Genomic DNA, 19,932 nt, shown 5'->3' with positions numbered 1-19,932 from the left:
GGCAGCTCCGCAGCCGCTTCCCGGGGGAACCGAGCCGCCCCCCGCCCCCCAAACGGGGGGGACCGAGCCGCCCCATCCCCGCCCCCCGCATCCTCCTCCCCCGGCACCGCCCCGGCCCGCGGGGGGAGAAATCCCGGTCCCGGGATGAGGACGAGACCCGATTCCCGGGATGAAGATGAGCTCAGTCCCCGGGATGAGCCCCAATTCCCGGGATAAGGATGAGCTCCAGTCCCCAGGATGAGCCCCAGTTCTCGGGATGAGGATGAGCCCCAGTCCCCAGGATGAAGATGAACCCCAGTTCCCAGGATAAGGATGAGCCCCAGTCCCTGGGATGAAGTTGAGCCCCAGCTCCCAGGATGAGCCCCAACTCTTGGGATGAGGATGAGCCTCAGTCCCCAGGATGAGCCCCAGTCCCCAGGATGAAGATGAACCCCATTTCCCAGGATAAGGATGAGCCCCAATCTCTGGGATGAAGTTGAGCCCCAGCTCCCAGGATGAAGATGAACCCCATTTCCCAGGATGGGGTGTGAGGCCCAATCTCTGGGATGAAGATGAGCCCCAATTCCCAGGATGGGGATGAACCCCAGTCCCTGGGATGAAGATGAGCCCCAATTCCCAGGATGGGGATGAACCCCAGTCCCTGGGATGAAGATGAATCCCAATTCCCAGGATGGGGGTGAGCCTTAGTCCCTGGGGTGAGCCTTATTCCCCAGGATGAGCCCTAGTTCCCAGGATGAGAATGAGCCCCAATTCCTGGGGATGAAGATGAGCCGCAGTCCCCAGGATGAGCCCCAGTTCCCAGGATAAGGGTGAACCCCAGTTCCTGAGTTGAGCCCCAGTTTCCAGCATGGGGATAAATTCCGGTCCCTGGGACAACGGTGAGGCCAAGTTCCTAGGATAAGAGTGAGCCCCAATCTCTGGGATGAAGATGAGCCCCAGTTCCCAGGATGGGGGTGAGCCCCAATCCCCAGGATAAACCTCGATGCGCCAGTCTGGGTCTGGGGGACACAAAGCCACCACGCGTGTCCCTGTGTCCCCGTCTCCAAGGGATGCTCAGGCAGCACAGCACCCGCCGAGCCCCCGCTCAGCCATTTTCCTCCCAAATTGTGATGAATCTATTTACACGGAAGCTTTACAAATGTGTGCTGGGGACGCATGCATCTCAATAAACGCGCTCTAATTAACAACTGATATTTATTCAGCCCACAGTAAATAAGCTGTCGCGGGCAAACCAAGCGGCTCCGCTTTTGAGGAGAGGCTCGTCTCTGCCACCGATTCAACCCACAGCCCTCGAGATACGGCGACGGAGCTCTCGAGCCTCCTGCGAGTCGTCTGCTCTAGTAATTAAGGGTAATTAGAGCAAGTGGGTACGAAACATAACAAAACTTTTCTGATTCCTGTTTATTGGATAATTATTCAGCCCGAGCTGTCGTTCGTGGCTACTCAGCGGCCCCACAACCCACCCTGCGGCCGAGCAGGGGCGAAGGGCAGCCTCGTCCCTTCCTTCCTCTTACCCAGTAGCTCCCAGGGCCCCAAATTCATCTGTGGGGGGTTGCAGCTGTCCCTCTGGCTGCTCCTCCTGTGCCTCAGTTTCCCTCGTGTCCCAGGATGCTCCCCTGGGTAGCTTGTCCCCAATGCAGCAGATGAAGGGATTGCACGGGGATGGCCGTGGTGTGGAAACCTCTGCTTCCCAGGGGATGGGATCAATGCTTGGGGGGAAGAGGCCAGATCCTGCCTCCCTTTGCTGTAACATTTCATGGGATCGGTGTCAGGGGGGAAGAGGCTGGATCCTGCCGCCCAGCACCCCGCTAAGGGGGAGCAGCCTGTCTCTGAGCCGGCATCCCCTGGAGCAGTGCCGAGCTGGGGGATGGAAAGCAGGATTCTGCGGTCCCTGCCCACCAGCCCAGCATGGAAAAAGCAGAGGGAAGCTTCTCTTCCAAGAAACAGCCGCGCCGGCTGCCAAGAAACACGAGCCGGAGCAGAGCCCGGCAATTTTGGGGCTGGAGACAATTTGCCTCCAAGCCCGAGCGTCATCCGCAGCGGTTGGGTTCCCGCAGGGCTCCCCACCTCCCGTGCCGAGCTCAGCCCCGGCAGGGCCCCCCAGAACCCCCAGTGCCGTGGGGCGACACTGAGCCAGCATCGCCAGCTCACGGCACGCTGGCCCCGGGAATTCCTGCGGCGAGGAGTTTGGCCGTTCAGCATTTCTCTCTGCACCGATTTGGGCCCAAACCCCCCAGTTCCAGCGTTCGCCGGGAAGGAAAGAGCCCGCAGGGATTCTTTCCAGCTTGACAGGGCCCGTTTGTTTCCGCAGCGTTGGAAAAGCACTTTTGCCTCTTTTGGAGGAAAGACTTTGCCGAGGCGTGAAGGGAGAAGCGTTTGAGGTGCCAAGTGGAGCCTCTCGCCGTCCCCCCGTGCCGCTGCGGAGCCGCAGAGCTGTTTCTCCATCATTTCCACCCCCCAAACCCAACATTTTTGGCACGGGTTGAGGCTCAGATGGAAGCTGCAGATGGAAAATGGCTTCAGAGCTCTCCAACTCGCTCAGCCCTGCTATGAACCCCCCGAGTCGCTGCTCGGACCCGCAGGATTGGGGGCTGAACCCCATCCCTGGGCTGGGGCACCCGCCAGCCTGCGCCTCTCGCCGGGGCGCCGTTCCCTCCCCACATATGGCGCCTCCATGAGTAATAAAAGCCGCTAATTGCCAACAGATGCCCCAGGAACCCCTGACGCTGCCTCTCGCAGCTGCATTTGGCTGGGAAGGGAGAGGGGGGGAGCGGGAGCTGGGCCCCCAAAGGGCTGGGTGGGGGGATCCCAGTGCACGGCAGCTCTTGGCAGCTGGAGTGCAAGGACATGTCTGAGATTATTGGCACAATTAGCAGCCAGACCAGGCAGTTTGGCGATGAACTGGGCTATGCAATTAGCACTTCAGCCTTAATTGGACTGAGAGAGCCCCCCCACACACACCAGGAGTCCCATCCTGCCCCAGAAGCCCCGCTCGGCTGCGCTGGTGCTGGCAGCAGCACCTCCCGTCCTGTCCCATGGGAGCTTTGGTTCTCTCCCACGGGCCCCACGCCAGTGGGAACCACTGAGCTTCTGGCCAGACACTGGGAGGCTGAGAAAGCCGGTGGGAAACCACGGGGCTGGCGCTGCTGAGCGCCAGGAGCACAGAGGGAATCGCCACACGGCACCAGCGGCACAGCCAGGCTGAGCCAGGGCACCGAGAAGGAGGCTCAGTCCTTCCACCCCTCTGTCCCCCCCAGATGCAGCACCCCCAAATGCACAGTCCTGCCTGCAGCGCCCTGGCCTGGGACCTCCCCGCACCCCTTTTTGGATCCCGTGGGGGTTCCCTCTCCCACGGGCACAGACCAAACTGGGCAGCATCCTTTGCCCAGAGGGCTCCCCAGTGCTGGTGTCCCTAGAGCGGGGTCACTGCCGGCCCCATGGATCCCATCAGCTTCATCCCTATCAGAAATTTCCCTGCCCCAGTTGTGAGTGCTGAGGGTGCTGCCTGCTCACCCACAGCCTGTGCTGAACTCATCCTCTCCAAAACAAGCCCTTGGGGAAGCTCTGGAGTCTTCTCCCAGAGGGAAGCGACAGCCGTGAGCAGGGCACAGTCCCCACTGGCACAGCAGCCTCCCAGTGCCCCCAGCACACCCGAGAATGTCCCAGTTTGAGGGGTTTGGTGCCACGGTCCAGCCAAGCTGCCTGGGCACCTGATCCACATCATGGATTAACACTTAGCAAAGATCTCATTAGTCCTTGAGGTGCTGATAGGCTTCCACTCCAGCACCGCCCTGTCTCAAGCCTGAGTCCTGCTCCTGCTCTCCCAACAGCTCCTGGTCCAGCACAAGCCCAGCATTCATGGCCACAGCCCCTGCTCTCATTGCCAACTCCCCCTGCCCAAAGGCACCTGCTCCCTGCAGGAGGGTTGGACGAGGTGACCTTTAAAGGTCCCTTCCAACCCCATCCATTCTATGACTCCACGATGAGCGGCCCCGGCTGCGCTGCTGCCAGGGATGCTCGGCCACGCCAGGCACCCCACGTTACACGCCTCTGCGGATTCCATGGTAATTGCCTCCAAAGTTACTAATTTGCTCATACATTAATTACCATGTAATTGACTGCTCTCGGCTCCCGCGATAAGGTGCTCATTTGCAAGGCAGCGCGGGGGTGCAGGCTCAGCCCTGGCCAGAGGGATCCTGCGGGCTCCGGGCAGGGACACAGACTGGAGACAGAGAGGGACAAGGGGCTCCCACCACTGACAGCCACCCCCAGCCTCAAGCTGAAAGACCCCGACCTTCTTAAGCTGAAAGAGAGACGATTTAGAGCAGATCAGCTGGGGAGGGGCTCTTCATCAGAGAGAGGATGAGGGGGAACGGTTTTCAGCTGAAAGAGGGGAGGTTGAGATGAGATCTTGGGGAGAAATGTTTTCCTGCGAGGGTGGGGAGACCCTGGCCCAGGTTGTTCAGAGAAGACGTGGCTGCCCCATCCCTGGAGGGGTTCAAAGCCAGGCTGGATGGGGCTTGGAGCCCCTGATCCAGTGGGAGGTGTCCCTGCCCATGGCAGGGGTGGGACTGAATAGGCTTTGAGGTCCCTTCCACCCCAAACCATTCCAGGATTCTCTGACCCCGGCAGGACCCCCGGCATGAAGAGCGCCCGCGGCCCCACGGCACCACAGAGAGTGAACTTTTATTTCCAACAACGACAGCACCTGCCCCGTGGGGTGGGGACGGTGGGGACGGCTGGGAGGGGGCGGCCGTGGGGCCCCGGGGGGCAGCCGCTCGCGTGCACACGGTGCACGGCGTGAAGGAACATCCCGGTAGAAAAGAACGAAGAAGGTCTGGTGGCCTCGACGGCCGGTCCTGCGCCAGGGGGTGCGGGTGTGATCGGTGGGTGAGCGTGGGGCGGTGCACGTGTCCCCTCCGCACCCGCGTCCGGAGGGTGTCAGGGAGGAGGAACCGCGCGAGGACGGGCAGGAGGTGGCCGCGGCTGGCGGGGAGCGTGGTCCCTCCTGCGGGAATGGCTCTGGCCAGGCAGGACCCCCCGGCCGCTGGACAGGACGGAGCAAACAAACCCAGCGTCTTGGCTCATCCTGCGGTGGTGGCGGGTTTGGGGCTCACACCTCCGTCTGGAAGTCGCCGTCGGCTGCATCCAGGCCAGCGCAGGGCACCTCCCAGTCCGTGCAGCGCAGCTCCAGCCGGTCCCGGTGGGCGCTGGGCAGGGAGCCCAGGGTCATCGCCTTGAACGTGCTCCATGGCTTTGGCGGCGCGGCCGGCGCCTGCGGCTGCTGCTCCCCAGAGCTGGCCGCATCCTGCGGGGCGAGGGGGAGCTGAGTGATGCACGGCTCTGTTCCACTAGCACCCAGCCCTAGAGGGGTCTGGAGCCCTGTGGCTCCATCCAGAGTGGGATGGATCAGTCCCCAGGGATGCTCTGGCACTTACGTTGGCCGTGCTCTTCTCCCCGCCGCCCGACGAGACGCTCCACCGCTTTTCTCGCTGTGGAAGAAGCCACAGTGCTCAGTCCCAGGGCTGCCTGAGCTCCCATGGATGCCCGAGCTGCCCAGGATGCTCCGGTCCATGCAGGGGGAGCTGGACGGGAGCAGAGCAGGGCAGGATGGGACCCCCAGGACCTCACCTTGGAGGAGCCAGCAGCCGGTGCCCGGTACCGGTCCAGTGTGTGAAACTTCTGGTTGAGCTCATGGTAGAGCTCGGAGTGGCGTTTCCGCGTGTGCATCACCTTCTGTGGGGCGAGAGCAGAGCCTGCAGCGGTCGCCATGTGGCTCAGCCCTGTGCCCCTCCGACCACCCCCTCCCATCCGTCCCCCTCTGCCCTGCTGCTCGGTGCTGGGGTTTGAATCAAGAGCCACCCCTGGTCATTGCCTGGTATAAAACTGCTCTGAGCTCGGCTGCGGCTCTGCTGGCAGCGACCCAGAGTAAACCAGGGACAGGGAGGTTCGGTTCCTGACGGCACCGACCCACGGTGGGCACCGTGACACCCTGCCCTGGTGGAGCTTACCTCAAAGTCCAGGTCAGAATATCGCAACCTCTTCCTCTGGCAGGGGATGCGCAAGGACCGGAGCAGGGGGAGAAGGTGGGGAAGAAAAGGGAAAGGTCTTTGCAGGTCTGGGACGTGATGGGAGCAGGGCAGGGAGGGAAGCTCATGCCAGCCCCAAGCCATGCCACGTGCAGAGCCCGGCTGGAGACACGGGGCTCCTGAGGAGCTGGGGGACATGCAGCTCATCCCCTGCGCTACTGGGGTGAAGGAAGCTCCAAGCAGAGGGTGGGATGCTGAGCAGCGAGCATGGGGCAGCTCATGCAACCCTGCACGTGCACAGCGGGTCAGGAAGGCTCTTGCACGCTCGCCACCCCACACTCCCACGCCAGCCCCCCCGCTCACCTCCAGGGACCCCACTTTCATGGCCGAGCCCGGGACGGTGCGGGGCATGGTGCGGCTGCGCTCCGACAGCTCCGAGGCCAGGATCTGCCGCACGGTGGGATGCTGCTTGAACTGGAGCCCGTAGGGCGCTTTCATTGTCCCGTAGGGCTGGTTCAAGTTCACGTTGACGTGATCCACCGCCACAAAGCCGGGGTAGACGTCCCCCTCAGCCGCCGGGCGCCCCGTCCCACCGGGCACCCCCTCCTCGGCGCTGGGACCGAGGGTGCCCTCTTCCCGCTGGAAGGGTTTGAGGCTGCTGGTCCGGCGCGGCAGCACCATGTAGTCGCTCTCGCGCGGGGGCTCGGGGGCGCGCAGCCAGCCGTACTCCACGGGCCGCAGGCTGCTCTCCGTGCACAGGTAGACGGGACCTGGCGTGTCCAGGCTGAGCGGCTGTGCCGGCGGCTCGCCCAGCTCGCTCAAACCCGCCACCACGTTGGGCGTCATCTTGGGCACCTGGACCAGGATGCTGGCAGGAGGGATGTTCCCGGGCAGGCTGGAGAAGCCCAGGCCACCCTCCGAGGTGGTGTTGAGCTTGGGGTCTTCGTCCCCGTCCAGGGAGATGCGGGACAAGGTGCCCGTGATGGTGGCGGGGTTGCAGGTGTTCACCTCCTTGAAGAGCACTGTGGGCAGGGAGCGGGGTCACAGCCGGCCCCGGGGGTCCCGCGGGGGGCTGGATGGACCCTCTGTGTGGGTCATTGCACCCTCCCCACACACGCTGCCCATCCCCCCCAGAGTGACACCCCCTTCCCCAGGCGAGACTTCACCTGTCTGACACGCCAGGTCAACGTCCTTTTCAAAATCTGTCTATAAAAATACAGAAAGAGGGGGAAGAGAGAGAGAAGAGAGAGAAAGAGAGGGGGAGAGACAGGGAAATGAATGCATCGTGGCCAGCACGGGGAGCAGCGGGGGCTGCATGGGGGGCAGCTGTGCCGGTGCCCGCTGCAGCCCGTGCCGGTGCCGCTGACTCACCAGGATCTGGACCTGGCCGTTCTTGCAGGAGTCGGGCGAGTTCTCATTCTCCTCGCTCCTGCAACCCCCCATCTGACACTTGACCACGTCCTGGACCTGCAGGGACAGAGCCGGTCACGGCCCCGCGGCCGGGGGACCCCCCCGGGCACCCCCAGGGCCGCCCCACCTCTCGGCGCAGGAACCCGTGAACGGTGATGATGACGAAGCCCTGGACGGAGTTGAAGACGGCGAAGAGGACCTGGAAGAGGATGGAGCGCCGGTCGGTCATGGCGAGCACGGCCGACATCCAGGTCAGCGCCAGCAGAGGCAGGACCACGCAGGAGCTCCACAGCGATGCCCTGGGGCAGGAGAGAGGGGTTGGGGTGAGCCCTCTGCGCCAGAGCCGCCCCACGACAGCCCCCGAGCATCGCCCCAGCCCCACACGTGTGGCCGAGCCCAAGCACCCTGCGGATGCCGCGTGCCCTGCCGGGACCCCTGGCCCCTCTTTCTTGGAGTCCCCAAGCTGGCATGGGCTGGGCGCTTGGGTGAGGGGCTCTGTGGGCTCCTTCTCCCTGACCCAGGCGGAGCCGCGGGCATCGCCGAGCTGGCCCTGGCAGGGCACAGGCCTCCCCGCACAGGCAGCGCAGCCACCAACAAGGGTGCCGGGGGGGACATGAGGCCACTGTCCCCATCCCACAGCCACAAGAAGAACATAAAGGGGTTTGGGGGGCTGCTTCTATTGCAACCAAACCCTGGGAGCAGGGACCTCGGCTGGCGGGGGGCAGTGGGCACAGCACCCGTGCGGCTCACCAGCCGGGAAGAGGGTCCCGGGGCCACCCCCGAGGCCAGGACGGGTCCGTGCCCCACGGCGCGGTGCCCCTCGTGCCCTCTCCACTCCCAAGCCACCCCGAGGAAGAGGAGCCGAGCCCCCGCGCCCCGACCCTGGCGATGACGTGACCTATGGGAAGCCATGCCATGCAGAGGTGATGGGCACGCGCCCCGCGTCCACGACCGCCCCGAGCACCAGGGACCCCAACCCAGAGCCAGTCCCTCCCGGGGCGATGCCCGGAGCCCTCCCCGCGGCTCCCCGGGCTGCGGGGCCGTGGCGGGCGCAGGGTGGCACTAACATGGCACTGCTGGCGGTGGCGGAGGTCATGGCCGCGCTGGACACCACGCCGCACTTGGTGCATTTCAGCAGCAGGTTGCCGCAGGGCGGGGGCTTGGAGCTAAGCGCCCACCACCCCCCCGGCGCCCCGCGGGGATGCAGCCCATGGGGCAGCGGGATGGACAGATGGATGGGCAGATGGGCGGATGGATGGACGGACACAGGCAAAAAGCAAATGGGAGGAGGGAAAGAGAAAGAGAGAGAGAGAGAGACGGGTTAGTCGAGGGCGGCAGCAGTTAATGGCGAGCGGGGTCGGCCAAGCGGCGTTGGGACGGGGCGGGCAGGGCTCAGCCCTCTCCGCTGGCGGCAGGAGGGGGGCCCGCAGCACACGGCTCCCCTTTCCCCATGGGGAAGGCGTGGGGGTGAGTGCCCCCCAGCTACTGCCCCTCCAGCAGCCCCCAGCGAGGAGCTGCGGTCGCCCTGGGCTTGGCTCCCACCACCCACTGGTGCACCGAGGTCTACCCTGTCCTCAGCCCCTCCCGGAGGAGACCCCAGGCCAAGCTCCGCGGCGAGGGTCTCCGCGCCGGCCAAGGGACAGCCCCGCCACACACAGGGCACTCACCCAGCTCGCTGCTTTTTGGACTTATCTGAAATGCCGTCGCGGGACATGAGCTTGTTGAAGACGATGATGCCGACCAGCATGTTCACCTTGGGCGAGAGCAGCGCTGGGGTTAGGGGCCGGCACCGAGCCCCCCGCGAGCCGGGGCCAGCAGGAGCTGCCACGCGCCAGGGTGGGGTTGGGGGCTCAGGACCAGCTCACCAGCACGATGACAGCGGCAGGTCCCACGAAGGCGTAGAGCAAACCACCCTCCAGCGAGAGCCAGCAGCTGCAGGGGAGCACGGTGGGTCAGGTGCTGATGGAGAGGGGACACCCCCATCCCCATCGCGTGCTCCCAGCACTGCTGCCAGCCCAGAGCATCCCCACACCCAGCCCTGTCGCCCCAGCCCCACGTACTAGCTCGCTGTCCCATAGCCCTTGGTCCGCGTGAAGCCGACAGAGACTGCGACCACGAGGGCTGGCAACCCTGGAGAGGGAAGACAAGGCTGGAGCTGCAGGGGGGGACATCGCTGTCCCCCCAGCATTGTCCCCTGTGTCCCCCGTGAGGGCAGGCGGAGAGCTGGGCTTGAGAAGAGAAGGCTCTGGGGAGACCTTAGAGCAGCTTCCAGTGCTGAAAGGGGCTCCAGGAAAGCTGGGGAGGGGCTCTGGATCAGGGAGGGCAGGAACAGGATAGGGAAAATGGGTTTGAGCTGGAAGAGGGGAGATGGAGATGAGATTTTAGGGAGAAATATTCTGCTGTGAGGGTGGGGAGGCCCTGGCCCAGGCTGCCCAGAGCAGTGGTGGTTGCTCCATCCCTGGAGGGGCTCAAGGCCAGGTTGGATGGGGCTTGGAGACCCTGATTCAGTGGGAAGTGTCACTGCCCATGGCAGGGGTGGAACTAGATGGTCTGTGAGGTCCCTTCCAACCCAAACCATTCTGTGATTCTTTGATCCCTGTGCCAGCCGACAGGGATGGGGCCCTTCTGGCACCTCTCCGTGTCTCAGAGATCAAAAGGTAGCGTGTCAAAGGGACCAAGACCCCCAGCTCTGCTTTCCTCCGCCGTGCCTCAGTTTCTCTTCCCGATCACCTGGAGGGTACATCCCTGCCGGGCTCTTACCCCATCCCAAGCACAAGAAGCGCTTCCTGACCAGGCGTGTCCGGATCCGGCCGATCACCGCCAGGTAGGACTGCCAGGCCTCGGTCAGCACCCAGCAGAAGGACGAGAGGAAGAAGAAGTGGAGGAAGGCGGCCGTCATGGTGCACACGCCCTGCGGGGACGTGGGCGCGTCACGGGCTGGGCACGGCGGCACCGCGGTGGTTAACTCCCACCTCCGGGTTGTGTCCAAGCCACCCGCGCCAAGGATTTAATCCCCAGATCGAGTTAATCCAAATCCAATCTGGCGCCGGGAGCCCGCGGGGACGAGGCGAGCGGCCAGGCTGGGAGGGCTCGGAGCCCCCGCGACGGGGGCGCAGCGGTGGCACCCACCTTGCTGAGCATCTGCGACTGCCCCACGAGGATGAGGATGTTGGAAGCCAGGATGGAGACGCAGAAGTTGAGCAGGATGATGGAGCGCTCCGACTTGATGAACCTGCGGGCAGGAGCCGCGTGGGGCCACGGTGCCAGCGTGTTCCGTGTCCCCTGCACACCGCCCGCAGCCCAGGCACTGCTCCCTAGCGGATTATTCTCCCCGACACGGCATTCATCACACGGATGCTGAATTTCTGCCCGTGACCCCCCTCTGCTTTCTCCTCCCCACACGCTCCCGCACCCCCAGGTGCCCCCCGAGTGCCCAGGTCACCTCCAGAAGGCGGCGTAGATCACCAGCAGGGTCAGCAGGGCCATGCAGGACACGGCACAGCCGATCATCAGCGGCACGGAGGGGGTGCCCGACGGGTCCATGGCCTGGGGGGAACGGGGTGCGAGAGCCTGAGCCCCACGGCTGCTCCCTGACCACCCCACACGGAGCCCCACAGCCCGGCTGGGTACCCGCGGGTGCCAGAGGGGGTCGGTGGCGATGGTGACGCAGCCAAGGCGCCTTCCCGAGGACCCGTGCCCATCTCCATGCCGACAGGGGACGCGGGCGGAATAGCAATGGGGTGGGCGATGCCTACGGCCAGCGCTGCCCCCTCCCCTCCTGGCACAGCCCTGGGGACCGTGGCAGCCCCCTGCCCACACAACCCCACCCTCGGAGGTCCAGGGGGTGCAGGGACCCTTCCCCTGGCTGTGGGAGACCCACCCCCATCCTCCAGCGCCCACCCCATCCTCAAGCAACCCCCAATCCCATCAGGGTGCCCATCCCCATCCTCCCCAGCACCCTCACGTGGGGCAGACCCTGCAGCCCAGGGATCCCCCCCACCTACACCCACGTCCCCAGCGGGCTCGTCCCTGTCCCCTCTCCATCTCCTACCAGGTCTCTGGGCAGCTGGGCGAGGACGGCGAAGGTGGCGAGCTGGCGGCACTGGCATTTGGTGTGTGCCGGGAGGGTCTCCAGGGTTTGGCAGCTCTCCGTGTCCCAGTTTCCCAAGCCAGCATCCCTGATTAGTGGGACCAGAGCGGGGAGAGCAATTTGAAATGATCAGACACACACGCAGCATCCTCTTCGTGCCTCTCCTGAGTTAACTCTTCCATCACCCCTGTCTGGGGGAGGCAGATGGGGTGGGAGGGCAGGTTAATCCCCCCATCCCACCTCGGGGCGGGGAGGGGATGGAATTCACCCCTATTCCCTCCTTCTCCCCCAGCGCTGATCTCTCTGGGGACGGAGTGACACAAAGGCTTGATTTTTAATCATCCCACCCAGGTTTGGTGCAGTCAAACTGGAGAAGGAGGGGGTGAGGCTGGGGAGGAGGGGGTGGCAGGGATGGAGGGGGCTGAGCAGCACCAGAGAGGGCAGGATCAGCCCCCCAGCACCCACATCCCCCGCTACCCACCCTGGTGCTCCCCTCCTGCCACGGGGAGGTGGCTCGTGGTGACACCAGCCACGCACAAGGAGAGCGGCCACAGCTGCCACCGAGGCGAGGAACGGGGGCACTGGGTCTGTGGGACAGCGGGGGACACAGCTCCCCTGGGCTGAGCCCTGCTGCACTCATCACACCCACACGCCTCCCCGTCCTGCGCTGGAACCAGCGACCCCGAGCACCCGCAGGGACCCCGGGGGGTGGTCCTGGCCCCGCTGCCCACCCCCCGCCTGCCCTACTTTCCTCGCTCCTGCCAGAGCGCTGAGCTCCGTGTGAACAAATTGCATCTGGCAGGCTGGCAGCATCCATCCCCCGTGTCACGCGCCGGCACGTGGGCCCCGTGGCCGCACGAAGGCTTCATGGGAAGGGACTGATCCCCCTCCCCATCCCTCCCGTCACCTCCCTGGGGACTGACGGGGCTCCATCACCCAGTGTTGCCCACCGAGGGCATGGCCAGGTGTCCCTGACCCCCTGCCCCTCACTCACGTCCTCGTGTAGTCCCAGGTGACGCACTGCGGGTGGGACGTGCCCTGCGGACAGACGGACAGGTCAGCACTGCAACCCTGCCCTGCTCCATCCCCGAGAGAGAATGGAGCAGTTCTGGGCCCCTCACCACAAGGAGGATGTTGAGGCTCTGGAGCGAGTCCAGAGAAGAGCAACGAAGCTGGTGAGGGGGCTGGAAAACAAGTCTGAGTGACCTGGGGGTGTTCAGCCTGGAGAGGAGGAGGCTGAGGGGAGACCTCATTGCTCTCTACAACTACCTGAGAGGAGGTTGTGGAGAGGAGGAAGCTGGGCTCTTCTCCCAAGGGCCAGGGGACAGGACGAGAGGGAATGGCCTCAAGCTCCACCAGGGGAGGTTCAGGCTGGACATCAGGATGAAATATTTCACAGAAAGGGTGATTGGTCCCTGGCAGAGGCTGCCCAGGGAGGGGGTTGAGTCCCCTTCCCTGGAGGGGTTTAAGGGACGGGTGGATGAGGCGCTGAGGGACATAGGTTAGTGATTGATGGGAATGGTTGGACTCGATGATCCGGTGGGTCTTTTCCAACCTGGTGATTCTATGATTCTATGAATTTGTCCCATGAGGACCCGTTCGGCTCTCCCAGTGCTGGCACGTCCCCACCATGGACACAGAGCTGGGAGCTGCTGGCCCCTGCCTGGCTCTCCACACCCGGGAGCCAAGGGGCCAGTGGGATCAAGAGGTGACCGGGTGGTGGGACAGAAGGGGACACTCACGTTGATGATGTGGGAGAGCTCCACCAGGACCAGGGGCTCCGCGGGCTTGGTCGGCGGGCGCACGGTGACCATCAGCACCTTGGAGGTGACGGCCAGGGGGGTCCTGCGGGGAGGGCAGCGGCTGTCACAGGGACGGGGACACGGCACGGGGGGCAGCAGGCAGCCCCACTCACCTGGGCGGGGGCAGGATCAGCCCCAGTGTGCGGTACAGGACGGCTCCGATGACGAAGTAGGACGACTCATCGGTTTCTGCGGAGAGAGAGGAAGGGAGAGCGGTGCCGTGGTGAGAGCCTGGCACACGCGTGGGCTCTGGGAGCACACACACACAACATACGAGCCCACACAACCGCCCTGCCACGTGTGATGGAACACGCATCCCCTTCCCAACACAGGTGCTCATGGACAGGTGGGCTGGCTGGAGCCACCTGCAAGCTCCCACACAAGCACACCCAGATGTGCACACTCCTACAGCCCCAGGCACGCAAGCTCACACCTGTTCACTCAGGTGTGCATCCTCATACATTTGTGCCAACGTGCACTGCACCACATGTGCACACGCCGTGCACACACATGCTGGTGCAAGCTCAAACACGCCTGCACACTCCCACGTGTGCGTGCTCACAAACACATGCACAGCACCAGATGTGCACTCACATGTGCACGCTCAAACACGTGTGTACATATGCACACACCCCCAGATGTGCATGTTCACACACCAGAGGTGCACTCGCTGATGTGCACGCTCCCACACCTGGACACACATGCACACTCCCAGATGTGCACGCTCGCACAAGTGCGCAGCACCAGATGTGCACTCAGATGCAGGATCACACCTGTAGACAGGTGTGCAGTCCCAGATGTGCACGTTCACACATGTGCACGCTCACACACGTGCACGCGCGTGCACAGCACCAGAGGTGCACTCCCAGATGCGCACGCTCACACACCTGTACACACATGCACACTCCCAGATCTGCGTGTTCACACACGTGCATACACGTGCACACTCCCAGCTGTGCACGCTCGCACCCGGCTCGGCCCCATGTGCACACTCCCTTCCGCACACGCGTGCTCGCACACGCAGAGGCGCTGGCTGCCACAGCCCATTGTGGCCTCACCGGCGGAGGCGAGGCTGAGCACCTCCCTGGGGATGAAGAGCTTGTCCTCGGAGCTGCGGGCCCAATCCTTCATGCCCCGGCGCCCCTTCATGGGGAAGTTGATGTCGCTGGAGACGGCGGAGACAGGCTCCCTCTGGATGCTGATCACTGCCGGGGCACAGCGGGCATCACCAGCCGGCTCCCCGCAGCCGCCACGGCCCCGCGCCCACCCGGCCGCTCACCCAGGTTGTCGGTGACGATGAGGGAGCTCTGGAAGGCCATCAGCGCATCCCCAACCAGGTGGATGAAGTCCTCCACCACCTTCATGAGGTGCACAGATCCGGGCGAGACCTGTGGGCGAGGGAGCAGCTCTGCAGCCGCTGGGATGCGTCCCCACGGAGCGGACACCCTGGCCGCCCCTGCCACCCACCCGTGCCCGGCGCTACTCACCTGCTGGGCGTCCTCCCACTTGTCCCGGTTCTCCACGTCCACCATGTAGCTCACCACCTGGAAGAAGCGCTGCGGGGACGGGGCTCGGTCGGGCTGGGGGACACGGAACCGGCACCCAGGGGACACCCCTCGCTGTCCCCCACCCGCTACCTGCACATCCTCAGAGGATGGGATGTAGGTGGCCCTCTTGAAGGTGTCGGTGACGTTGCGCAGGATCTCCACGGAGAAGAGCAGGTCCCCGCTGTAGTAAGTCTTGCGAGCCATGAGCTCCAGCAGGCTCCGCACCACCTGCGACATTCCCTCACCTGCCAGCACCCGCTGCCCCTTGGCCAAGTGCTCCCGCAGCTTGTACGGAGGGGACAACAGTGTCACTTGGCCAGCAGCACGCCCAGCTGCGTCCCCAGGCCCCTCACCATGCCCAAAGTGGACTCTTGCGGAGCCAACTGTGCTACTTAGGGCAGCAGCAGGCCATGAGGATTTAGGGTTCCTCCCCATCCCCATTATGGTTGGACTCGATGATCCTATGGGTCTTTTCCAACCTGGTGATTCTATGATTCTATGATCCCAAGGACAACACCCCAGGAGCACAACTGGGACCACAGCCTGGCATCCCCTCCAGGATCCCCTTTCCCAGCCCTGTCCTGGGAGCCCTGCCTCAGTTTCCCCATGCTGTGAAGCTGGGTTTCCCTGTGCTGGAGGGGATGGAGGGGCTGGGGCAGTGATGGAGAGGGGAGGGCGGGGGGGCCGCGCCAGAGCGTGCACCTACTGAGAGATGCAAGTATCGGTACTCGTGGGAGATGCAGCGGGCGAAGCTGGGCACGCCCCAGTAGGCAACGCCGTGGGGGCTCAGCAGGCACCGGCGGCTGGCGGACCCTGCGCACGAGAATCGGGTTCAATGCCAGCTCAGGAACCTCCTTCCCACATGCCGATGCCACCCACCACCCCCTGCCCCACTCTGGGGGCTCGGGGGGCTTGCCCCAGCCCCTCACCCGTGGCGTTGGGGGGACATTTGTTGTAGATGATCTCCCCGGCAGCTGTTTTCTTCCAAGTCATCAGCATGACGTACTCATCCTTGCACATCTCGTGGTAGGCTGGGGGGCGAGAGGGGGGTCAGGTGCACCCCGGACCCGGGGTGGCAGGTGCTGCTGGTGGGGTCTCCCCATACCTGGGCACTTCTTCTCGTTGCAGGTCTTCACCTCCTCGCCGGTGCCCTCGCAGGGGTAGCCCTGCACCCCGGTGCCCTCACACATGCGGAAGCGGCGCTGCCAGCCGGTGTCGCAGGTCTTGGAGCAGAGACTCCAGTGGTTCCAGGGGCCCCACTTGCTGTCGGCTGTGGGGATGAGGACACCGTGGGACATCGAGATTGGCACGGGAAGCGGCACCGGGCAAGACAAGGGACAGCGCAGGGCCAGTGGGCACCATTGACGGCTGCCCCCCTGTGCCATGAATCAAAAGCCCCACGGGGTATGAAATCCACAGATCAAGTATTTATATCACTTTTAGCATCCCCGTGCTGCTGCCCGGACGTTCCCGGCTGCTGCAGTGGCCACGGCGCAGCAACCACCTCCCTCCACGCCTGCAACGGGTGCCGAGGAGCCACAGGACCAGACAAGGATGGATGGGGTCGAAGGGCAGGATGAGGACGGGGTCCATCCTTCGGCCTGACTACCCCCCGTGCCCCGTGTCCCCTCGTCCGCAGAGCTGGCCCCAACCCCACGAGCTGCCCCATGTGCACCAACGAGAGCTCGCACGCCTTCACAGACCCTTGCACGCCGGGCACCGACGGGTCCCCCCAACACGACACAGGAGTGAGGGCACCGGGTGAATCCCCTCTGGCTGGGATGTGCCGGGGGGAGCAGCCAGGTGGCTGCAGGTCCCCGGCATCCCCCCTTGGCTCCTGCTCCCCAAGCACCTGCATCCGCAGCAGCGGGGGCTGCCAGCAGCCCCGTGTCACCGTCGGTGACACCGCAGCAGCTTGACGGCAGATGCACGGCTGGGCCGCGTGCCGACGTGCCGCGCACCGACGCGCCGTGCCAGCAGCATGCGTGGCCTCCTCCCCGCTCCCCCCAGCGCGCGGGGCCTTACTGGGACACGTGGGGTTGGAGCATTCCCGGGCATCGGCGTGGGCCCCCCGGCACTCGGCCCAGCCGTGGGCTGCGACGCTGCACTTGCGCGTCCGCTGCTGCGTGCCGTTGGCGCAGGTGACGGAGCAGCGGCTCCAGGCGCCCCACTCCAGCCACTGCCCTTCCACTGCGGGGACAAGCGAGAGCGGCGTCAGACCCCACCAGCCGGCGGCCCCTCGGCCGCGCAGCCCCAGCTCCCCGACACCCACGCCGGGCTCTCGGGGCAACGGGTCCAACCTACGGACGCGCCGGCTCCTTCCACGCTGACCTCAACAGCCACTGCCAAAGCCAGCCATGGTGACCGTCACCGGGACTGGCCCCCACGCCCTGAGTGGCTGCACCACAACACCCAGCCTGCTGCACGGCACCTGCCACAAACCCCCAGCATCGTTCCACACTGACCCCACCAGCCCTGGCATCGCTCCACATCAACTCCACCTGCCTGGTATTGCTCCACACCAACTCCACCTGCCTGGTATTGCTCCACACCAACCCCACCAGCCCTGCCATCGCTCCACACCAGACCCACCAGCCCTGCCACCACTCCCTGCCAGATCTCTCAGCCCCTACTGTATGGACCAGGGCACGTGGGAAGGAGCTGCCAAGAGCTTTCCCTGCTCCAGCAGCATCTACGTGGCACAACCATGGGAAAAGCCACGTGCCACAGATGGCACACCCCTACCGGAGCTGCTGCAGAGGAGGTGCCCTCTGTGCCCCGCTCCTGCTCCCAGCCCGCTGTGCCACACGCAGGGATGCCAGCCCTGACCTGTCACCCCTGGCCATCACTGCAGAACCCCCCTGGTTGCCACCACAGCAGGAGGAAGGGACAGAGACGGTGCTGCCGCCTGCGCTCAGACAGACCCCACAGCCTTCCAGCCACCTCCCCGGTGCCCCACGACGTCCCCGTGCCAGTGACAGGTAACAATCAGCCACAGCGAAGGGGAGGGAAGGAGCCAGCTTCTCCTGGACCCCCTGCCCGCAGAGGAGCTCGAGCCTCTCGGCATAACCGATGGAGCTGGCTCTCCATCTGGGTGCCAAGAGGGGACACGAGGGTGCCCCCGTGTCACCGTGTGCCCCTGAGCCGTCCCGGGTCACCGCAGCGGTGCCACCCGTCTCTCACAGCACCACAGCCCCACGCTGCGACCACGGCCGTGGCTCTCAGCTGGTGCCACGTCCTGGCATTGCCAGGGGAAGGAGGAGCAGGGGGAGAGGGAGGTACTGACCGGGGCAGCTCGCAATATTGCAGGGCTTGGCCTGCAGCTCGGGGCCCTCGCAGGCTTTCCCTCCGCGCCGCGGGGCCACGCAGCGCCGCGTCCTGGTCCTGGCCCCTCGCCCGCAGGTCACCGAGCACAGGCTCCATGGGGACCACTCTTGCCACGCACCGTGAACTGCAACACAGCACAGCGCCATCGCCACGCGCTCCTGGCCCCGCGGCAGCTCCAGCCTCCTCCTCCTCCTCCTGGCACCGAGGGGTCCTGGCTGTCACAGACCCCAGGTGTCCTGGCCCAGGGCTCCATGGCAGAGCCGAGGTCCCTGGTTCCCCTCCGCATCCCGCTGGCATCGCCTGCCCCACCATCGCGCCCACACCCAACCCCGAGGGCTCTGAGGAGGCAGCGGAGCCGCTGCTGCTCCCTGCCCTGCTCTGCCCCCCTTTGGGGTCCCGCTACCACCAGCGCGCGTCCCCCCGCACAGCCTGGCTCGCCCCAACCCACATGGACGCGCCGGGCACAACACCCCACGTCACCCCACGGGAACTCGGCTCAGCCACGCGACACACGAGCTCTTGTGCCAGCTGCCACGTCCCTGCAGTGCCGGGACAGGGCTGCACTCCCTGTATAAAGGACAGCGGGTACCCATGAGCTCCAGGGGTGCAGAGAACACCCCAGGCTCAGGCCCGGCTGCCACTGCCGTGCCCCGAGGTCCCTGCGACCCTCACTGTCCCACACAAGACACACAGATGCCACCACAGACAAAGGGACCAGCAGCCCAGTGAGACCCGCAGGGTCCTGCCCGCACGCTGCTTCGAAGCCCTGAGCAGCTCAGCCTCCTTCTGCCCCACACAAGCAGGGACCTCAGCCATGCTGAGCTCCATCTCCTGCTTTTTACCCAGCACGGAGCCTCAGAGCCAGCCTGGGGAAGCCTCAAGGCTGCCAGGAGGGAGGATGGAGAGGGGCCGCTGCCTGAAATGCTCCTAAGGCAAAACCCCTGGCAGCAGGAGCCATGGGGTGGGATGGGGCACCAGGACACCCGTTCCAGATGCTTCTCCCAGCTTGCTGGTGGTTTCCCAAGAGCTGGAGCAGCCGGGAAGTCAAGACAATGGGCGACGCCAAAGGGGCCCGGAGCAACCCAGCATGGGATGGGCAACAACTGCTTCCATAACAGCACCAGACAGAGCCACCTCCTCACCCACCCCAGCACCCGCACCCCAGAGACCCCCTCGCAATGCCCCTCGCTCTCCCCAGCTGCCCCTCAGCTCTTGGGGCACCGACCCAGAGCGCGGCCAGCAGCAAACCCCCCGGTGCCCCCGCAGCCCCCGTACCTGGGCAGGTGGCCGTGTTATTGCAGGTGCGCGTCTCGCGGAGCAGCCCGCTGCACAGCGTCCCGTAGGGCGAGGAGACGCAGGAGCGCGTCCGCACCTGGGAGCCCTGCCCGCACGTCAGGGAGCAGACGCTCCACTGGGACCATTCCTCCGCCGCGGGGTCCCCTGTGGGAGACACGGAGCCTGAGAGCCGGCGATGCCAGGGGGACACGGGGAGGTCCCGCAACTGAAGCACCCATGGAGGGACAGGAAACCTGCTGGGGAGCACCCAGGAGCACAAGGATGAGGAGAAGCTGCACCTGGAGGAGGTTTTTTTCATGGAAAGGGTCATTGGGCAGTGTCCGAGGCTGCCCAGGGAGGGGGTTGAGTCCCCTTCCCTGGAGGGGTTTAAGGGACGGGTGGACGAGGCGCTGAGGGACATGGGTTAGTGATTGATGGGAATGGTTGGACTC

General features: G+C 65.0%; 1 protein-coding gene across 6 annotated transcripts in view; it reads right to left on the bottom strand.

Moving 5' to 3' along the window:
- Window positions 1–4,666: 4,666 nt before the first annotated feature.
- The window catches only part of ADGRB2 (adhesion G protein-coupled receptor B2), a 28,451-nt gene continuing 13,185 nt past the window's right edge, over window positions 4,667–19,932 (bottom strand). For 2 of the 6 annotated variants that reach the window (XM_069875481.1, XM_069875482.1), the window contains exons 4-32: window positions 19,481–19,645; window positions 18,165–18,329; window positions 16,904–17,068; window positions 15,984–16,148; window positions 15,808–15,909; window positions 15,585–15,691; window positions 14,969–15,163; window positions 14,819–14,887; window positions 14,611–14,719; window positions 14,390–14,536; window positions 13,445–13,520; window positions 13,272–13,374; window positions 12,524–12,567; window positions 11,491–11,617; window positions 10,882–10,985; window positions 10,569–10,671; window positions 10,200–10,350; window positions 9,500–9,569; window positions 9,305–9,371; window positions 9,107–9,192; window positions 8,507–8,605; window positions 7,567–7,738; window positions 7,401–7,496; window positions 7,196–7,235; window positions 6,393–7,051; window positions 6,012–6,047; window positions 5,632–5,736; window positions 5,439–5,492; window positions 4,667–5,308 (exon numbers count right to left, since the gene is read on the bottom strand). In XM_069875481.1, the coding sequence (XP_069731582.1) occupies window positions 5,114–5,308; window positions 5,439–5,492; window positions 5,632–5,736; window positions 6,012–6,047; window positions 6,393–7,051; window positions 7,196–7,235; window positions 7,401–7,496; window positions 7,567–7,738; window positions 8,507–8,605; window positions 9,107–9,192; window positions 9,305–9,371; window positions 9,500–9,569; window positions 10,200–10,350; window positions 10,569–10,671; window positions 10,882–10,985; window positions 11,491–11,617; window positions 12,524–12,567; window positions 13,272–13,374; window positions 13,445–13,520; window positions 14,390–14,536; window positions 14,611–14,719; window positions 14,819–14,887; window positions 14,969–15,163; window positions 15,585–15,691; window positions 15,808–15,909; window positions 15,984–16,148; window positions 16,904–17,068; window positions 18,165–18,329; window positions 19,481–19,645 (3,776 nt within the window). In that variant the 3' untranslated portion in view covers window positions 4,667–5,113. The remainder of the gene's footprint in view (window positions 5,309–5,438; window positions 5,493–5,631; window positions 5,737–6,011; window positions 6,048–6,392; window positions 7,052–7,195; window positions 7,236–7,400; window positions 7,497–7,566; window positions 7,739–8,506; window positions 8,606–9,106; window positions 9,193–9,304; window positions 9,372–9,499; window positions 9,570–10,199; window positions 10,351–10,568; window positions 10,672–10,881; window positions 10,986–11,490; window positions 11,618–12,523; window positions 12,568–13,271; window positions 13,375–13,444; window positions 13,521–14,389; window positions 14,537–14,610; window positions 14,720–14,818; window positions 14,888–14,968; window positions 15,164–15,584; window positions 15,692–15,807; window positions 15,910–15,983; window positions 16,149–16,903; window positions 17,069–18,164; window positions 18,330–19,480; window positions 19,646–19,932) is intronic. The other 4 variants (XM_069875483.1, XM_069875484.1, XM_069875485.1 and 1 more) reach the window with 4 other exon arrangements.

Source organism: Phaenicophaeus curvirostris, chromosome 23, assembly GCF_032191515.1.
Source record: "Phaenicophaeus curvirostris isolate KB17595 chromosome 23, BPBGC_Pcur_1.0, whole genome shotgun sequence".
In the NCBI taxonomy this organism is placed as follows: Eukaryota; Metazoa; Chordata; class Aves; order Cuculiformes; family Cuculidae; genus Phaenicophaeus; species Phaenicophaeus curvirostris.
The sequence above is the reverse complement of the archived record's forward strand: the minus strand, read 5'-3'. Positions and strand labels throughout refer to the sequence as shown.